Source organism: Octopus bimaculoides, chromosome 3 (assembly GCF_046866305.1).
Source record: "Octopus bimaculoides isolate indiv1 chromosome 3, ASM4686630v1, whole genome shotgun sequence".
Taxonomy (NCBI): domain Eukaryota; kingdom Metazoa; phylum Mollusca; class Cephalopoda; order Octopoda; family Octopodidae; genus Octopus; species Octopus bimaculoides.
In genome coordinates this window covers 130485579-130498389 of record NC_142930.1, presented here as the reverse complement: position 1 = coordinate 130498389, position 12811 = coordinate 130485579, and the positions used below count along the sequence as shown (strand labels likewise).

Genomic DNA, 12811 nt, shown 5'->3' with positions numbered 1-12811 from the left:
TGCATCAGTCTGGGTCACAATCATGGCCTGTCAACCTGTGCCTGACAGCCACGATTGTGGCCCGGCTCGCTTTATGTGTTTAAAGATAAATACTGATCATGTACTCAGGTTGATTGAATTCATTGTACTCTTTCATTACAAACTCACACTCTTGTGCCAAATAAGAACATGTTGTTGTTGTCATTGTTTTGGTTGCCAGTGTTTGTGAACAGCAAATATGTCCCGGCAGACACAGCTGTAGACGAATCTGCTTAAAAATATTGGTAAATGATTATCTGAAGTTCATTAATGTGGCTGTTTTGTCTTTACTGTAGGTGAAGAAGCTTCTTTGGAACATAGACTCCACAGTGTTGCTCATATGGTGTGAAGAACTGAACAAAAATGAAAAACTCCAGCCAAAGTCTTTCAGTAAGTTTGAATGCCAAAGCATAAGACTTGATAGAATATTGCCTCGTGTAGTAATCAAACAAATACCAGTAATAAACTGGTATGATTCAATGAGCTATCAAGTGTGATGTGTGATTGCAAGAAAATGTTCTGGTGCCAAGATAAGAAGTCATTATTACAGCTTGTAGTGCAATATGTCTAGTATTAAATCTATGAGAGTGTAAGTTATTTAATTTACTCTAGCTAGTTTGTTATCCTTGACTAATTGAAAGGAAGAATTTTAGTATGACAGAAGGCCATTTGTTAAGCGCCTAAGCGACATTACGAAATATCAAGATAGATACTTCTCACTTATAGCATAAAGAATGAAAATGAGTGATCGAGTGACAAAGATTCCTGTAACAGCTTGAAATCACTGAAAATCCCTTAAAATTTTGGGCGTTTACATCCTTCTACTTAAGGTTCTTTGAGTTTCTCGAAGCATCTTGAATCTTAATTTTTGGAACAAAAATTGATAAAATTCAAGACGTTTTTGCCTATATGTTAAATTGACCAATGATGGTAGACTTTCTAACATTATTTCATTGATCTAACTAATTTCACACCAAAGGAATATTTCAACATGTTAACAAACTAATCTGCCTGAATTTATGAATAGATGTCTTTATTACCATGTCACTACACTGGTGTCACACAAATAGCACGTAAAAGCACCCATTACATTTTCAGTGTGGTTGGCATTAGGAAGGGCATCCAGCCATAGAAAACCATGCCAAATCAGACTGGTGTCTTGTACAGCCTTCCAGCTTACCAGCCCCAGTCAAACCGTCCAACCCATGCCAGCTTGGACAACGGACATTAAATGATGATGATGATGATAGAGGATATATTATCATTGAGCGAGAGAGCAGTGCATACCATCAAAGTGATGGTATGTAACCCAGTATACCCATCATGGTTACTTGTCTGATAAGAGTACACTAGGTGCATGCATCACAATCATGTGCACAACATGGTGACATCATATCTGGATAAACACAACATGACCATGTAGGTGGGGCTGAGTTAGAATTTTCTGGTTGAGTAGCCCATCCCACTCAAAGGATCTCTAAATAAGGGTTGTTTAAGAGTGATGAGTGAAACACCCATGTTTCCAGGGTTGAATTTAAACTCCTCTCAACTCATGGCTACAATGCTCCCCCACTGTTTGTGATCAAAGATGCACATATTGTCAACAACTAAAGGACATGCTCAACTGGTTATGGTCAAGCAACTGACAAGCAAATCTGTGGTATTGAGCAGAATATTTGCTATAGCTCATCTTTTACATCAAGACAAAACAAGTACATTGTTATTCATCATCATTATCATCATTTAACGTTCGTTGTCCATGCTGGCATGGGTTGGACAGTTTGACCAGTGCTGGCAAGCCAGAGACTGCACCAGGCTCCAGTCTGATCTAACATATTTCTACAGCTGGATGCCCTTCCTAATGCCAACCACTTTGCAGAGTATGCTGAGTAACGGCCAATCAGTATTATCCGACAGCTTTATATTTATGACCTTCCAGAATTTTGAGAGTTAAACTTGCAATCATCAGATTATGGCTGAATGGAAAAGTGTTGCTTAGCTTCTTTGCTATTGGAGGCCTGAAACCACCACATCTGTCTTATATTCTGTTAAAAAAAAACACATGTATGCAATCCCTAGATGGAAGAACATCATAAAGGAGACAAAACAAGAACATGGCTTGCTCATAAGCCCCCTCAGCCCCTTGGGTTGTTTTTTTTTATTTAGTAATCTTCAAATGGCTAAATGTTTACTCCAGTTGTATGCAATATTATTTAGAATGAAGAGAAGGAGCAAAGATTGTGGTAAGGATAGAGATTTGCAGACAAGATAAGGGAGGTAGGGTTTTTTTTGTTTTGTTTTTTAACCAGAAAGCCTGCAGTTTTAGTATGTGTATATACATATACATTTTCTTTCAATATCTATATGTAATCAGAAACGGAATGGGTGCTGAACTACTACTACTACATATTTAGAAATAATACATTTCTAAATCTCTCAGAGAGATTTATGCAGTAGTGATGCGAGTTGTATGCTGTCAACTTGATGTGACAGTCCACTGAAGGGAATAATACTACTGTTGGTTAGACCTAGGAAGCTGCAACACTTCCTGTCAGCCTTAACACATTTCCTGTGTCCTTATGGTTACATAAAGACAAGAGAATTGTGGACACATAAGGACACAGGAAATGTGTCAAGGCCGACAGGAAGCGGTGCAGCTTCTTAGGTCTAACCAACAGTAGTATTATTCCCTTCAGGGGACTGTCACATTAAGTTGACAGCATACAACTATTACATATTTGTTTTTAATTTGTACAATATATTGCCATGAAATTATATTTAACCTTTTTTTCTGTTTTTTTTTCTTTGCAAATTTTCTCCTCAAGTCCAGTTATGGACAGTTAACAATTATCACTGGTACCTAAAACAGAGTTTAGTCTTTGATCCAGCCAAAGAGAAGGAAGTTGCAGCTCTTCTATGGGACCCTGAACAAGCATACAAGCTGCATATTGTCACTTCAGATGGCTGCTATATGCATTACTCATGGTACTGGAACACTGTAGTCAGTGATGATAGTGTTGTGGCTGTCATTGATGGAGGTATGTTTTTTTTTTTGTTTTTTTTTATCATATCATATTTACTTCCATTTTTTCATGCTTGTATGGTTTAGACAAGTATTTCATCTCATTAATAATTAACTAAGAATATGGTTTGAATTTTTTAATGTTGAACGATTTGAAGCTTTAAATTTTATTTTCTCTCGAACGAAAACTGAAAATTTATTTTAAATCTTATATTTCTTTTGTAGCTCAGATTTTGGTAACACCCATGGCACTACAGGTGGTACCACCTCCTATGTATACCTACAAATTACTACTTCCTGCTCCTGCCAACCAGGTGTTCTTTTTTCCATCATCACCATTGAATAACTATGGTATGCCCACAGCTGATATCGGTGTTCTTTTAGACAATGGAGTGATTGCATTGTTTACTTATCATGAAAACAATAGTAAGTTATTTTCCTATGTTAAGGAGACAAACGTGTATACACACACACACACAATGTGCCTACAGCACACAAAAAAAGCATCCTCTAATTCCCCCCCCCCCCTATTGTGGCAAGACACCTGCTTCTGTCTCTTTGTCACATTCTATTTCTAACCTTTCGTCCTCTGACACAAGTTTCTCTCCTCAAATGCTCCTGCCCCTCTCACAATTCCTTGTCTTGTGAGTTACTTAGTTACCCTGCCAGTGCTGGTGCCACATTAAAAGCATCCAGTCCACACTGTAATGTGGTTGGCATTTGAAAGGGCATCCAGCTGTAAAAACCATGCCAAAACTGACCTTCCCTGTGCTGGTGCCACATAAAAAGCACTGAGTCCACTCTATGGGGTGGTTGGTGTATAGAAGGGCATCCAGCTGTAAAAATCATGTCAAAACTAACCTCGCCTGTGCTAGTGCCATATAAAAAGCACTGAGCCCATTCTGCAGAGTGGCTGGTGTTAGGAAGGGCATATGGCCGTAAAATCCCTGCCAAAAACAGATACAGTAGCATAGAGTAGTTTTCCTACCTGGCCAGCTCCTGTCAACTGTCTTACCCATGCATGCATAGAAGATGGATGTTAAACGATGATGATGATGATGATATACATAGAAACTATGCCAAAGAAGACATTGGACCCCAACACAGCCCCTGCAACCTGTCAAACCATTCAACCCATGCCAGCATGGAACATGGATGTTGGGTGGTGATGATGATAATGATAGTGATGATGGCTGCAGTGTTGGTGGTGGCGAGGAGTTGTTTAATCATAGGTCCATAGAGCAATGATTAAAGCCATTCTAACTGTGACAGCCCTGTCTTTTTTTTTTTGTCAAACAATACATCATGTGACTACATCATCTAGTGTTTTTTTTTTGTTTTTTCCTTCTATGATGGCAGCTGTTACTAGTAGCCTTCTCCACGAGATTTTTACACATGGTAATTCAAACTGTCTGTGTTTATTTCTTTATAATGTATCCTTTCTGTATAATATTTCAATTGTATCTCATTTTTGTATTTGGTTTGCAAGATTCTTTATGTGAATTCGCGTGTTGAAGCATCTTTTATTGTATCTGAGAGGAGTCATTCTCTTTTAGTGCCTTATTTAACACACTCACCGGTTCATTTTCCACTCATTTACTTTTTTATTTTTTCTAAAATTTTCATTGTATCTTGCAACCTTTTCAATAGTCAGAGTCAATGACTATTGAAAAGGTTGCAAGACGCAACGGATATTTTCAAAAAAATAAGTAAATGAGTGGAAACTGAACCAGTGTGTGTGTTAAATAAGGCACTAAAAGAGAATGACTCTCCTCAGACAATAAAATTTCAATTGTAATTTTTCTAACAATAACTTTTGGCTTGACTCCAGTATTGAAATAACTCCACTTTGAAATATATCATAGCAATTGACCACAGACAAACCTACAACACTTTCCACTGGAGTTTTTTCAAAATTTGATTTTATTTATAATCATTAAACCTTTTTATTTATTTATTTATTTATTTATTTATTTTTTAGTTGAATCAACCGATAAATCAGCTGTTGAAATATGTGGAGGCAAAGAATTTAGTATAAAATGTCCTCTTCCTTGCTTATTAGGCTCATTTGAGTAAGTAAATTTTATTACATATTGCATCACACTCTGGGACCAGTTGAGCACAAGGGTCAATGTAATCAACCAGCCCCTTTCCTCCTCCCTTCTCCCCACCAAATCTCAGCCCTTGTGCCTATAGGATTAATATGTACATTGTTTGGTCTTGGTATAAAAGATGGGATGCAGCAAATATTCTGCTCAATATCACAGATTTGCTTGTCAGTTGTTTGACCTTAACCTGTTGAGCATGTTCCTTAGTGGCTGACAATATATACATCTCTGATCACGAGCAGAAGTAGTGGGGAATGTATTGAGAGGAATTCTTTGGGGTTTGGATAATTCACCACTGGACACATTAATGTTTCATCCAACACCCTTAAACAACCCTTATTCAGGGACCTTTTGAGCAAGATGGGCTACTTGACCTGAAGAAAATTCTAACTGGGCCCCACCTGCAAGGCCATGCACTGTTAATCTTGATATGAGGTCACTATGTCGCGTGCACATGGTTTTGATGCATGTGCCTGGTGTACCCTTATACAGGTAGTCATGGTGACTATATTGGGCTTCGTATATTTGCTCCCCAGTGTTACTTTGATGGCATGCACTGCTCTCTCATTCAATAATAAGGCAACAGCAACTTCCTCTCAATGATTAGCCAGAGATGATTTTTAAAATGAGAATATCTGAAATAAACTTGACTGCTCTCACAAACAAGAATATCAAAAATGAACCCGACCCCTCTCAAAAATTAAGTAAAATAGGCGGAAAAATAATCCAGAAATCTAATCAGTTCATGCCAGTCATGAGGTTAAACATCCCTGAAAATTTCATCTGAATCCATTCAGCAGTTCTTGAGATATCTTGTCCACAGACAAACAAATGAACAAACAAACACAATAATAATCATGATTATAATTTCCTCTTGTTTTTCAGACCAGTAGAAAACTATGGAACATTTCCATTATCGGTACACACAGTTTTGGGTATCAGTGATACAATTCTCATGTATTGCCTCCAGAAAGATGATACCAGTGTCCTCTGTGAAGTAACTCTCTCTCAAAAAGATAATACTTTTACTCAAAGGTTTCAATATATTTTTTTTAATTCTCTTTTATTAATTAGTTTTTTTTTATTGTTATTATCATTACGCATTTATTATTATCATTATTTATTTCTTTTTGCATTAATTACTATAAAAATTTATCGTTAGTTTTATTATTGAAGGTTTAGAATATTCAATTATATATATATATATATACAGGGTGGCCCAAAAGTAGGTTTACAGTTATTCAAAACTATCTCTTTCGCATTCATATATTAACCATTTAGATCTTAATTATAAAAGAATATGAAACCATCATTATATGCTTATTTAATTAATTGTAAGATAGAAATTTAAATGTAATAAAATGTTTTAAAAGAAATTTAAAGTGCCTACGCCATAACTGTAAACTTACTTTTGGGCCACCCTGTATACATATACACAAATACACACATACAAACACAACATTGTTCTCCAGATCATTTTATTTACATAAACATTCTCTTTTCTTCTGGTTACCAGCTCTACGCAGGTTGTACCTGACAATATCTTTAACATGATATATGCTGCTGCTGTTGTTAATACCATTTTCATACAAACCTTGCAGAGAGAAATCCTGGCATATGATATTAGTAAGTTATATTATTTTCTGATCCCTACTCGATGAGTTGTTCATTTTACACTGATTATTTCCATTTAACAATGTCCATTTTAGTGAAATTGCTTAGACGGTTAATATAATAAAGTACATTCCCAAAAGTCAGGACTGACTCTGAAAGTGAGGAAATTATAATACTTCAGGCATGGTTGTGTGGTTGAGAAGTTCACTTCCTAACCACACTGTTTTGGGTTCAATCTCACTATGCAACAGTTAGGGCAAGTGTTTTTTTACTCTCATCCTAGTCTTACCAAAGCCTTGTGGGTGGATTTGGTCAACAAAAACTGAAAGAAGCCCATTGTGTATGTCTGTGCATATTAAATTACAAATTTAAAGCAGTGCTAGTAATATAATCTTTATCAGTCACACATACATAATGTATGTGTTTTGTTTAAATGCCCATTTGCTGTGGGATAGTGTCCAAGGAGAGCTCCCTACATGACACTGAGTGTTAAAGAACACCAAGTGTCCCAGACCAGGTGAGACAACTCACTCTAAACTAATCGAAAATGGTAGATACCATTATTGTGGCTTATCAATATAGTGCACTTGGGTCACCTTGAAATGAAATGAATCGCTGGTCTGTGACTTATATGCAAATAGGGTGAAGTTTGTTTGATGATGTGTTGCAGCATAGCATGCTTGAAAGAAAATTAATTTACTAATTAAAAACAGTTCTACTAAGGTAAACATTATCAATCACACATACATAGTGGAGGCACATGGCTTAGTGGTTAGGGTGTCGGGTTCAGGACTTTAAGGATTGTGGTTTCGATTCCTGGACCGGGCGATGTGTTGCGTTCTTGAGCAAAACACTTCATTGCAGGTTGCTCCAGTCCACTCAGCTGTAGAAATGAGTTGAGCCTGGAGGGGGATGGGCTCTGCCAGGCTTTCTCGCCCTAGATACACTTCATGGCTGCAGCACCCCCAATGACCCCCCCAAGGGGTTAAGGGACTTCTTAATTGTCAATACATAGTGTATGCACACTCGGCATTGTATAGGGAGCTTACCCTGGATGTTATCCCATAGCAAAAGAACATTTAAATAAAACACATTCACTCTGTATGTGTGGCCGATAATATATGCATGCATGCATATCATCATCATCATCATCATCATCATCGTTTAACGTCCGCTTTCCATGCTAGCATGGGTTGGACGATTTGACTGAGGACTGGTGAAACCGGATGGCAACACCAGGCTCCAATCTAATTTGGCAGAGTTTCTACAGCTGGATGCCCTTCCTAACGCCAACCACTCAGAGAGTGTAGTGGGTGCTTTTACGTGTCACCCGCACGAAAACGGCCACGCTCGAAATGGTGTCTTTTATGTGCCACCCGCACAAGCCAGTCCAGGGGCACTGGCAACGATCTCACTCGAAAATCCTACGGGAGCCAGTCAGGCGGTACTGGCAACGGCCACGCTCAAAATGGTGCATCTCATGTGCCACCCGCACAAGAGCCAGTCCAGGGGCACTGGCAACGATCTTACTTGGCTTGCCGGGTCTTCTCACGCACAGCACATTTCCAAAGGTCTCGGTCAGTAGTCATCGCCTCGGTGAGGCCCAATGTACGAAGGTCTTGCCTCACCACCTCAGCCCAGGTCTTCCTGGGCCTACCTCTTCCACGGGTTCCCTCAACTGTTAGGGTGTGGCACTTTTTCACGCAGCTATCCTCATCCATTCTCACCACATGTCCATACCAGCGCAATCGTCTCTCTTGCACACCACAACTGATGCTTCTAATGTTCAGCTTTTCTCTCAAGATACTTACACTCTGACGGGTATTCACATTGACATTACACATCCAACGGAGCATACTGGCTTCATTCCTTGCGAGCTTACGTATGTCCTCAGCAGTTACAGCCCATGTTTCACTGCCATGTAGCATGGCTGTTCGTACGCATGCGTCATACAGTCTGCCTTTTACTCTGAGTGAGAGTCCCTTTGTCGCCAGCAGGGGTAAGAGCTCTCTAAACTTTGCCCAGGCTATTCTTATTCTAGCAGCTACACTTTCAGCGCACCCACCCCCACTACTAACTTGGTCGCCCAGATAGCGGAAGCTATCGACTACCTCTAGTTTTTCACCCTGGAATGAGATAGTTGTTTCCTGTTTGTTTACAGTCTTTATTGCACCTGAACATCTGCCACAAACAAAAACTAACTTGCTAGTTAACCTGCCTTTGATGTTGCTGCACCTCTTATGTGTCCATAGCTTGCACCGGGTACATCTTATAGAGTTACTACCTACTCCTTTTCTACATACTGAGCAGGGCCATCTACCTGAAGGGGTTTGTGTTTTATCTACCTTCCTACTTATTAGGATTTGGGTTTTAGCTAGGTTGACTCTAAGGCCCTTCAATTCTAGACCTTGCTTCCACACCTGAAACTTCTCCTCTAGTTCTGATAGTGACTCCGCAATTAGGGCAAGGTCATCAGCATAGAGGAGCTCCCAGGGGCAACCTGTCTTGAACTCCTCTGTGATTGCCTGGAGGACTATGATAAATAAGAGGGCGCTGAGGACGGAACCTTGGTGAACCCCTACCTCTACCCGGAATTCATTGCTGTACTCATTTCCCACCCTCACCTTACTGGCAGCATCTCTGTACATGGCTCGCACAGCTCTCACTAACCATTCTTCTATCCCAAGTTTCCTCATTGACCACCAGATAAGGGATCGGGGGACCCTGTCAAAGGCTTTCTCCATGTCAACGAAAGCCAGGTACAGAGGTTTATCCTTAGCTAGGTATTTCTCCTGCAGCTGTCTCACTAGAAATAAGGCATCAGTGGTGCTTTTACCTGGCACGAACCCAAACTGCATCTCATCTAAATTGATTCGCTCCCTAATTAGTTGGGCTATGACCCTCTCCGTAACTTTCATAACCTGATCTAACAGCTTGATGCCTCTGTAATTATTTGTATCTAAAGCGTCACCTTTACCTTTGTAGCAGTTGACTATGATGCTGCTACACCAGTCATTGGGTATGACTCCTTCGTGTATCACCTGGTTCGTAATACGGGTGACTAGGCTATAGCCAACACTGCCAGATATTTTGAGCATCTCTGCAGTGATTCCTGATGGGCCAGGGGCTTTCCCGGTCTTCATACTCTTAATTGCTTTATCTACCCTGGTACTATCAACTCGGATAGCTGGTCCCTCTATTGGGTCGACATACGGCAGGCTCTCTTCCTCCCATCCATTCTCTTTATTAAGCAATCTATCGTAGTGGCATCTCCAGACCTCTTTCTTTGCAGCCTCATTTAGTGCAAGCGTACCATCATCCATGCGAACACATTTCTCTCCTACAACATCACTATTCTCTCTCCTACACTGTCTTGCAACACGAAATACCTCGAGTCTTTGACGTACATACATAGGTATGTGTGCCTCTGTGCATGCACTTCTCTGAAAGTGCAAACTACAATTACTTGTGGTGTTGCCATTTCCTCTGTCAACAAATTGTCTATTAGCTCTGTACCTCCAAAGATGTATGAAATAAAGGATCTCTTACTTGAAAAATAGGGCAGAGTTAGCATCAGAAAAGATGCCAAAATTAAGTGAATTTAACATTTTTGCGTGTTATTAAATGCTTAGAGTGGTTCTTCCATAACATGGTTCCTTCAGTTTAAATACTTTCTCAGATCAAGGCACCTATTAGATTCTTTTACATGTTTCAGTCATATGACTGCGGTCATGCTGGAGCACCACCTTTTAGTCGAACTAATAGACACCAGGACCTATTCTTTGTACGCCTAGTACTTATGCCGAACTGCTAAGTTACGGGGATGTTAACACACCAGCATCGGTTGTCAAGCGATGTTGGGGGGACAAACACAGACACACACACACACACACACACACACACACACACACACACACACACATATATATATATATATATATATATATATATATATATATATATATATACAATGGGCTTCTTTTAGTTTCCATCTACCAAGTCTACTCACAAGGCTTTGGTCGGTCTGGGGCTATAGTAGAAGACACTTGCCCAAGGTGCCACACAGTGGGACTGAAAACAGAACCATGTGGTTGGAAAGTAAGCTTCTTACCACACGACCATGCTATGTACAATTCAAAGAATAAGAGAAATGTTTGCTACATTATTTTATTATTATTTTTTTTCTTTTAAAGGTACCCAAGTTTTATCGCCTTGGATGTCTGAAGCTGGAGCACCTGTGATATTTCCTCAGCAGTGTTCAACTATGGCTGTCTGTCAGATCAGTGGCAAGGTGAGGACTCATTTTCCTTCCAGGAAATCTGTGAAAATTAAATTTGATTGTATGCAATCATATCTAAACATATTGTTATAGGTGCATGTACAGCTGTTTGGTACGAAGCTTGCTTCCCAACCACATGGTTCCAGGTTCAATCTCACTGTGTGGTGGCACCCGAGCAAGTGTCTTCTACTTTAGCTCCAAACTGACCGAAGTCTCTGCATGCATGTTTACAGGAATGGCTGTGTATTAAGAAGTTTACTTTACAATCACATGGCTCTGATTTCAATCCTTCTGCACAACAGCTTGGTTATATGTCTTCTACCATATTGATCCTTCTGAGGGAGCCTGGCACAGCCTTCTGGCTCACCAGCCCTCAGTCAAACCATCCAACCCATGCCAGCATGGAAAGCGGATGTTAAACAACGACGACGATGATGATGATGAGAAAACTCAGTGGTTGCTTGTCGGAGGGACTGTATTTATTATTGGGTGGTAGACTTATCCATTGCCCAGTTTGACAACACCACCTCACCCTTGGGTACCTTGAGCAAGGTACACTCTGTCAGTATTCAGGTTAGGTCTCCAGTGTGAGGATAAATCTTCCTTCCTTCCTTCAACCAGTGTCAGAGGTCATGAAGAAAAGGTCTTCCTAACAAAGCTATAAAAACAAATAAAAGCTGTGTTAATGTGATGGTGATTCGTTAAGGTGATTGTATATAAGTTCAAATCATAACTTCCTCTAAATTACAGACACTGAAATCATAATTAATATTTTACTATTTTTCTATTTTGTTACAGGTTGTGATTCTGGGTCTAACATCAAAACACCGTCTCTACATAAATGATAAAGAGGTATGGATTTTATTTGGGGTACAAGTGTAATTTGATGAAGGATAGGTTTTTGTTTTGTTTTTTTGTGTAAGGTCAATGTTAATGGGATTTGAACTCTAAAAAGGAAAATCTACAAGCTTAGAATTAGAACTCATCTCATTTGGTACTCTACCATTTGTCCTTACTTTAATTCATCTAATGTTGTACTCTACCATTTACCCATGCTATAAATCATATCTTCTACTCAACAACTTGCCCTTACTCTATTTCTTCAAATGTAGTACTCCGTTTGTTACCCATACTATAAACCATCTCATCTGGTACTCAACAACTTACCCTTACTCTTAATTTATCTAATGTGGTACTCTGTTTCTTGCCCATACTGTAGACCACCTCATCTGGTTCTCTACTTAACCACACAGCCCTTCCTGTGCTTCACAAAAAACAAGAACAGTGTCTCTCTAAGCTTATCAACTCCTTCTAGTGAGGAAGCCCATAGGAACACAGACTCTCATTCCCTTATTTCACCCACTTTACCTTCCTCCTCCATGACCACCACCACTAAAATCTGCAGGATTACCAAAATAAATCAAACAGTGAAGAGAGTACATGTTGAGACTGCAGGCAATTATAGAGTGATAATGTAGCCTAATGGTTAAGAGCACAGGCTACTAACCCCAAGACTGCGAGTTCAGTTCTAGGCAGTGCCTTGAATAAATAATAATAATAATAGTTTACAGCTGTGACCCAGCAAATAAAGTGAGTTCACAGCTGTAACCTACACCAGTGTCGCATAACCAGCCCACTCAAAAAGTACCTTGGATCATTGGGCGACATGCTGTGCTTGAGGGAACCTATTGAGTCAAGTACGTCAAAATCAAATCAAATCAAATCACAATCAAATGGAAATTGTAGTTGTGGTCCCTGTGCCGGTGGCAT

The 12811-nt window shown here is 39.6% G+C and overlaps 1 protein-coding gene across 1 annotated transcript in view; it reads left to right on the top strand.

Annotated features, from left to right (window-relative positions):
- The window catches only part of LOC106875593 (putative elongator complex protein 1), a 64198-nt gene that overhangs the window by 17960 nt on the left and 33427 nt on the right, over positions 1-12811 (top strand). The window contains exons 10-17 of the mRNA XM_014923810.3: positions 315-408; positions 2844-3056; positions 3266-3466; positions 5022-5112; positions 6034-6183; positions 6665-6774; positions 10956-11053; positions 11840-11893. Of these exons, the coding sequence (XP_014779296.1) occupies positions 315-408; positions 2844-3056; positions 3266-3466; positions 5022-5112; positions 6034-6183; positions 6665-6774; positions 10956-11053; positions 11840-11893 (1011 nt within the window). The remainder of the gene's footprint in view (positions 1-314; positions 409-2843; positions 3057-3265; positions 3467-5021; positions 5113-6033; positions 6184-6664; positions 6775-10955; positions 11054-11839; positions 11894-12811) is intronic.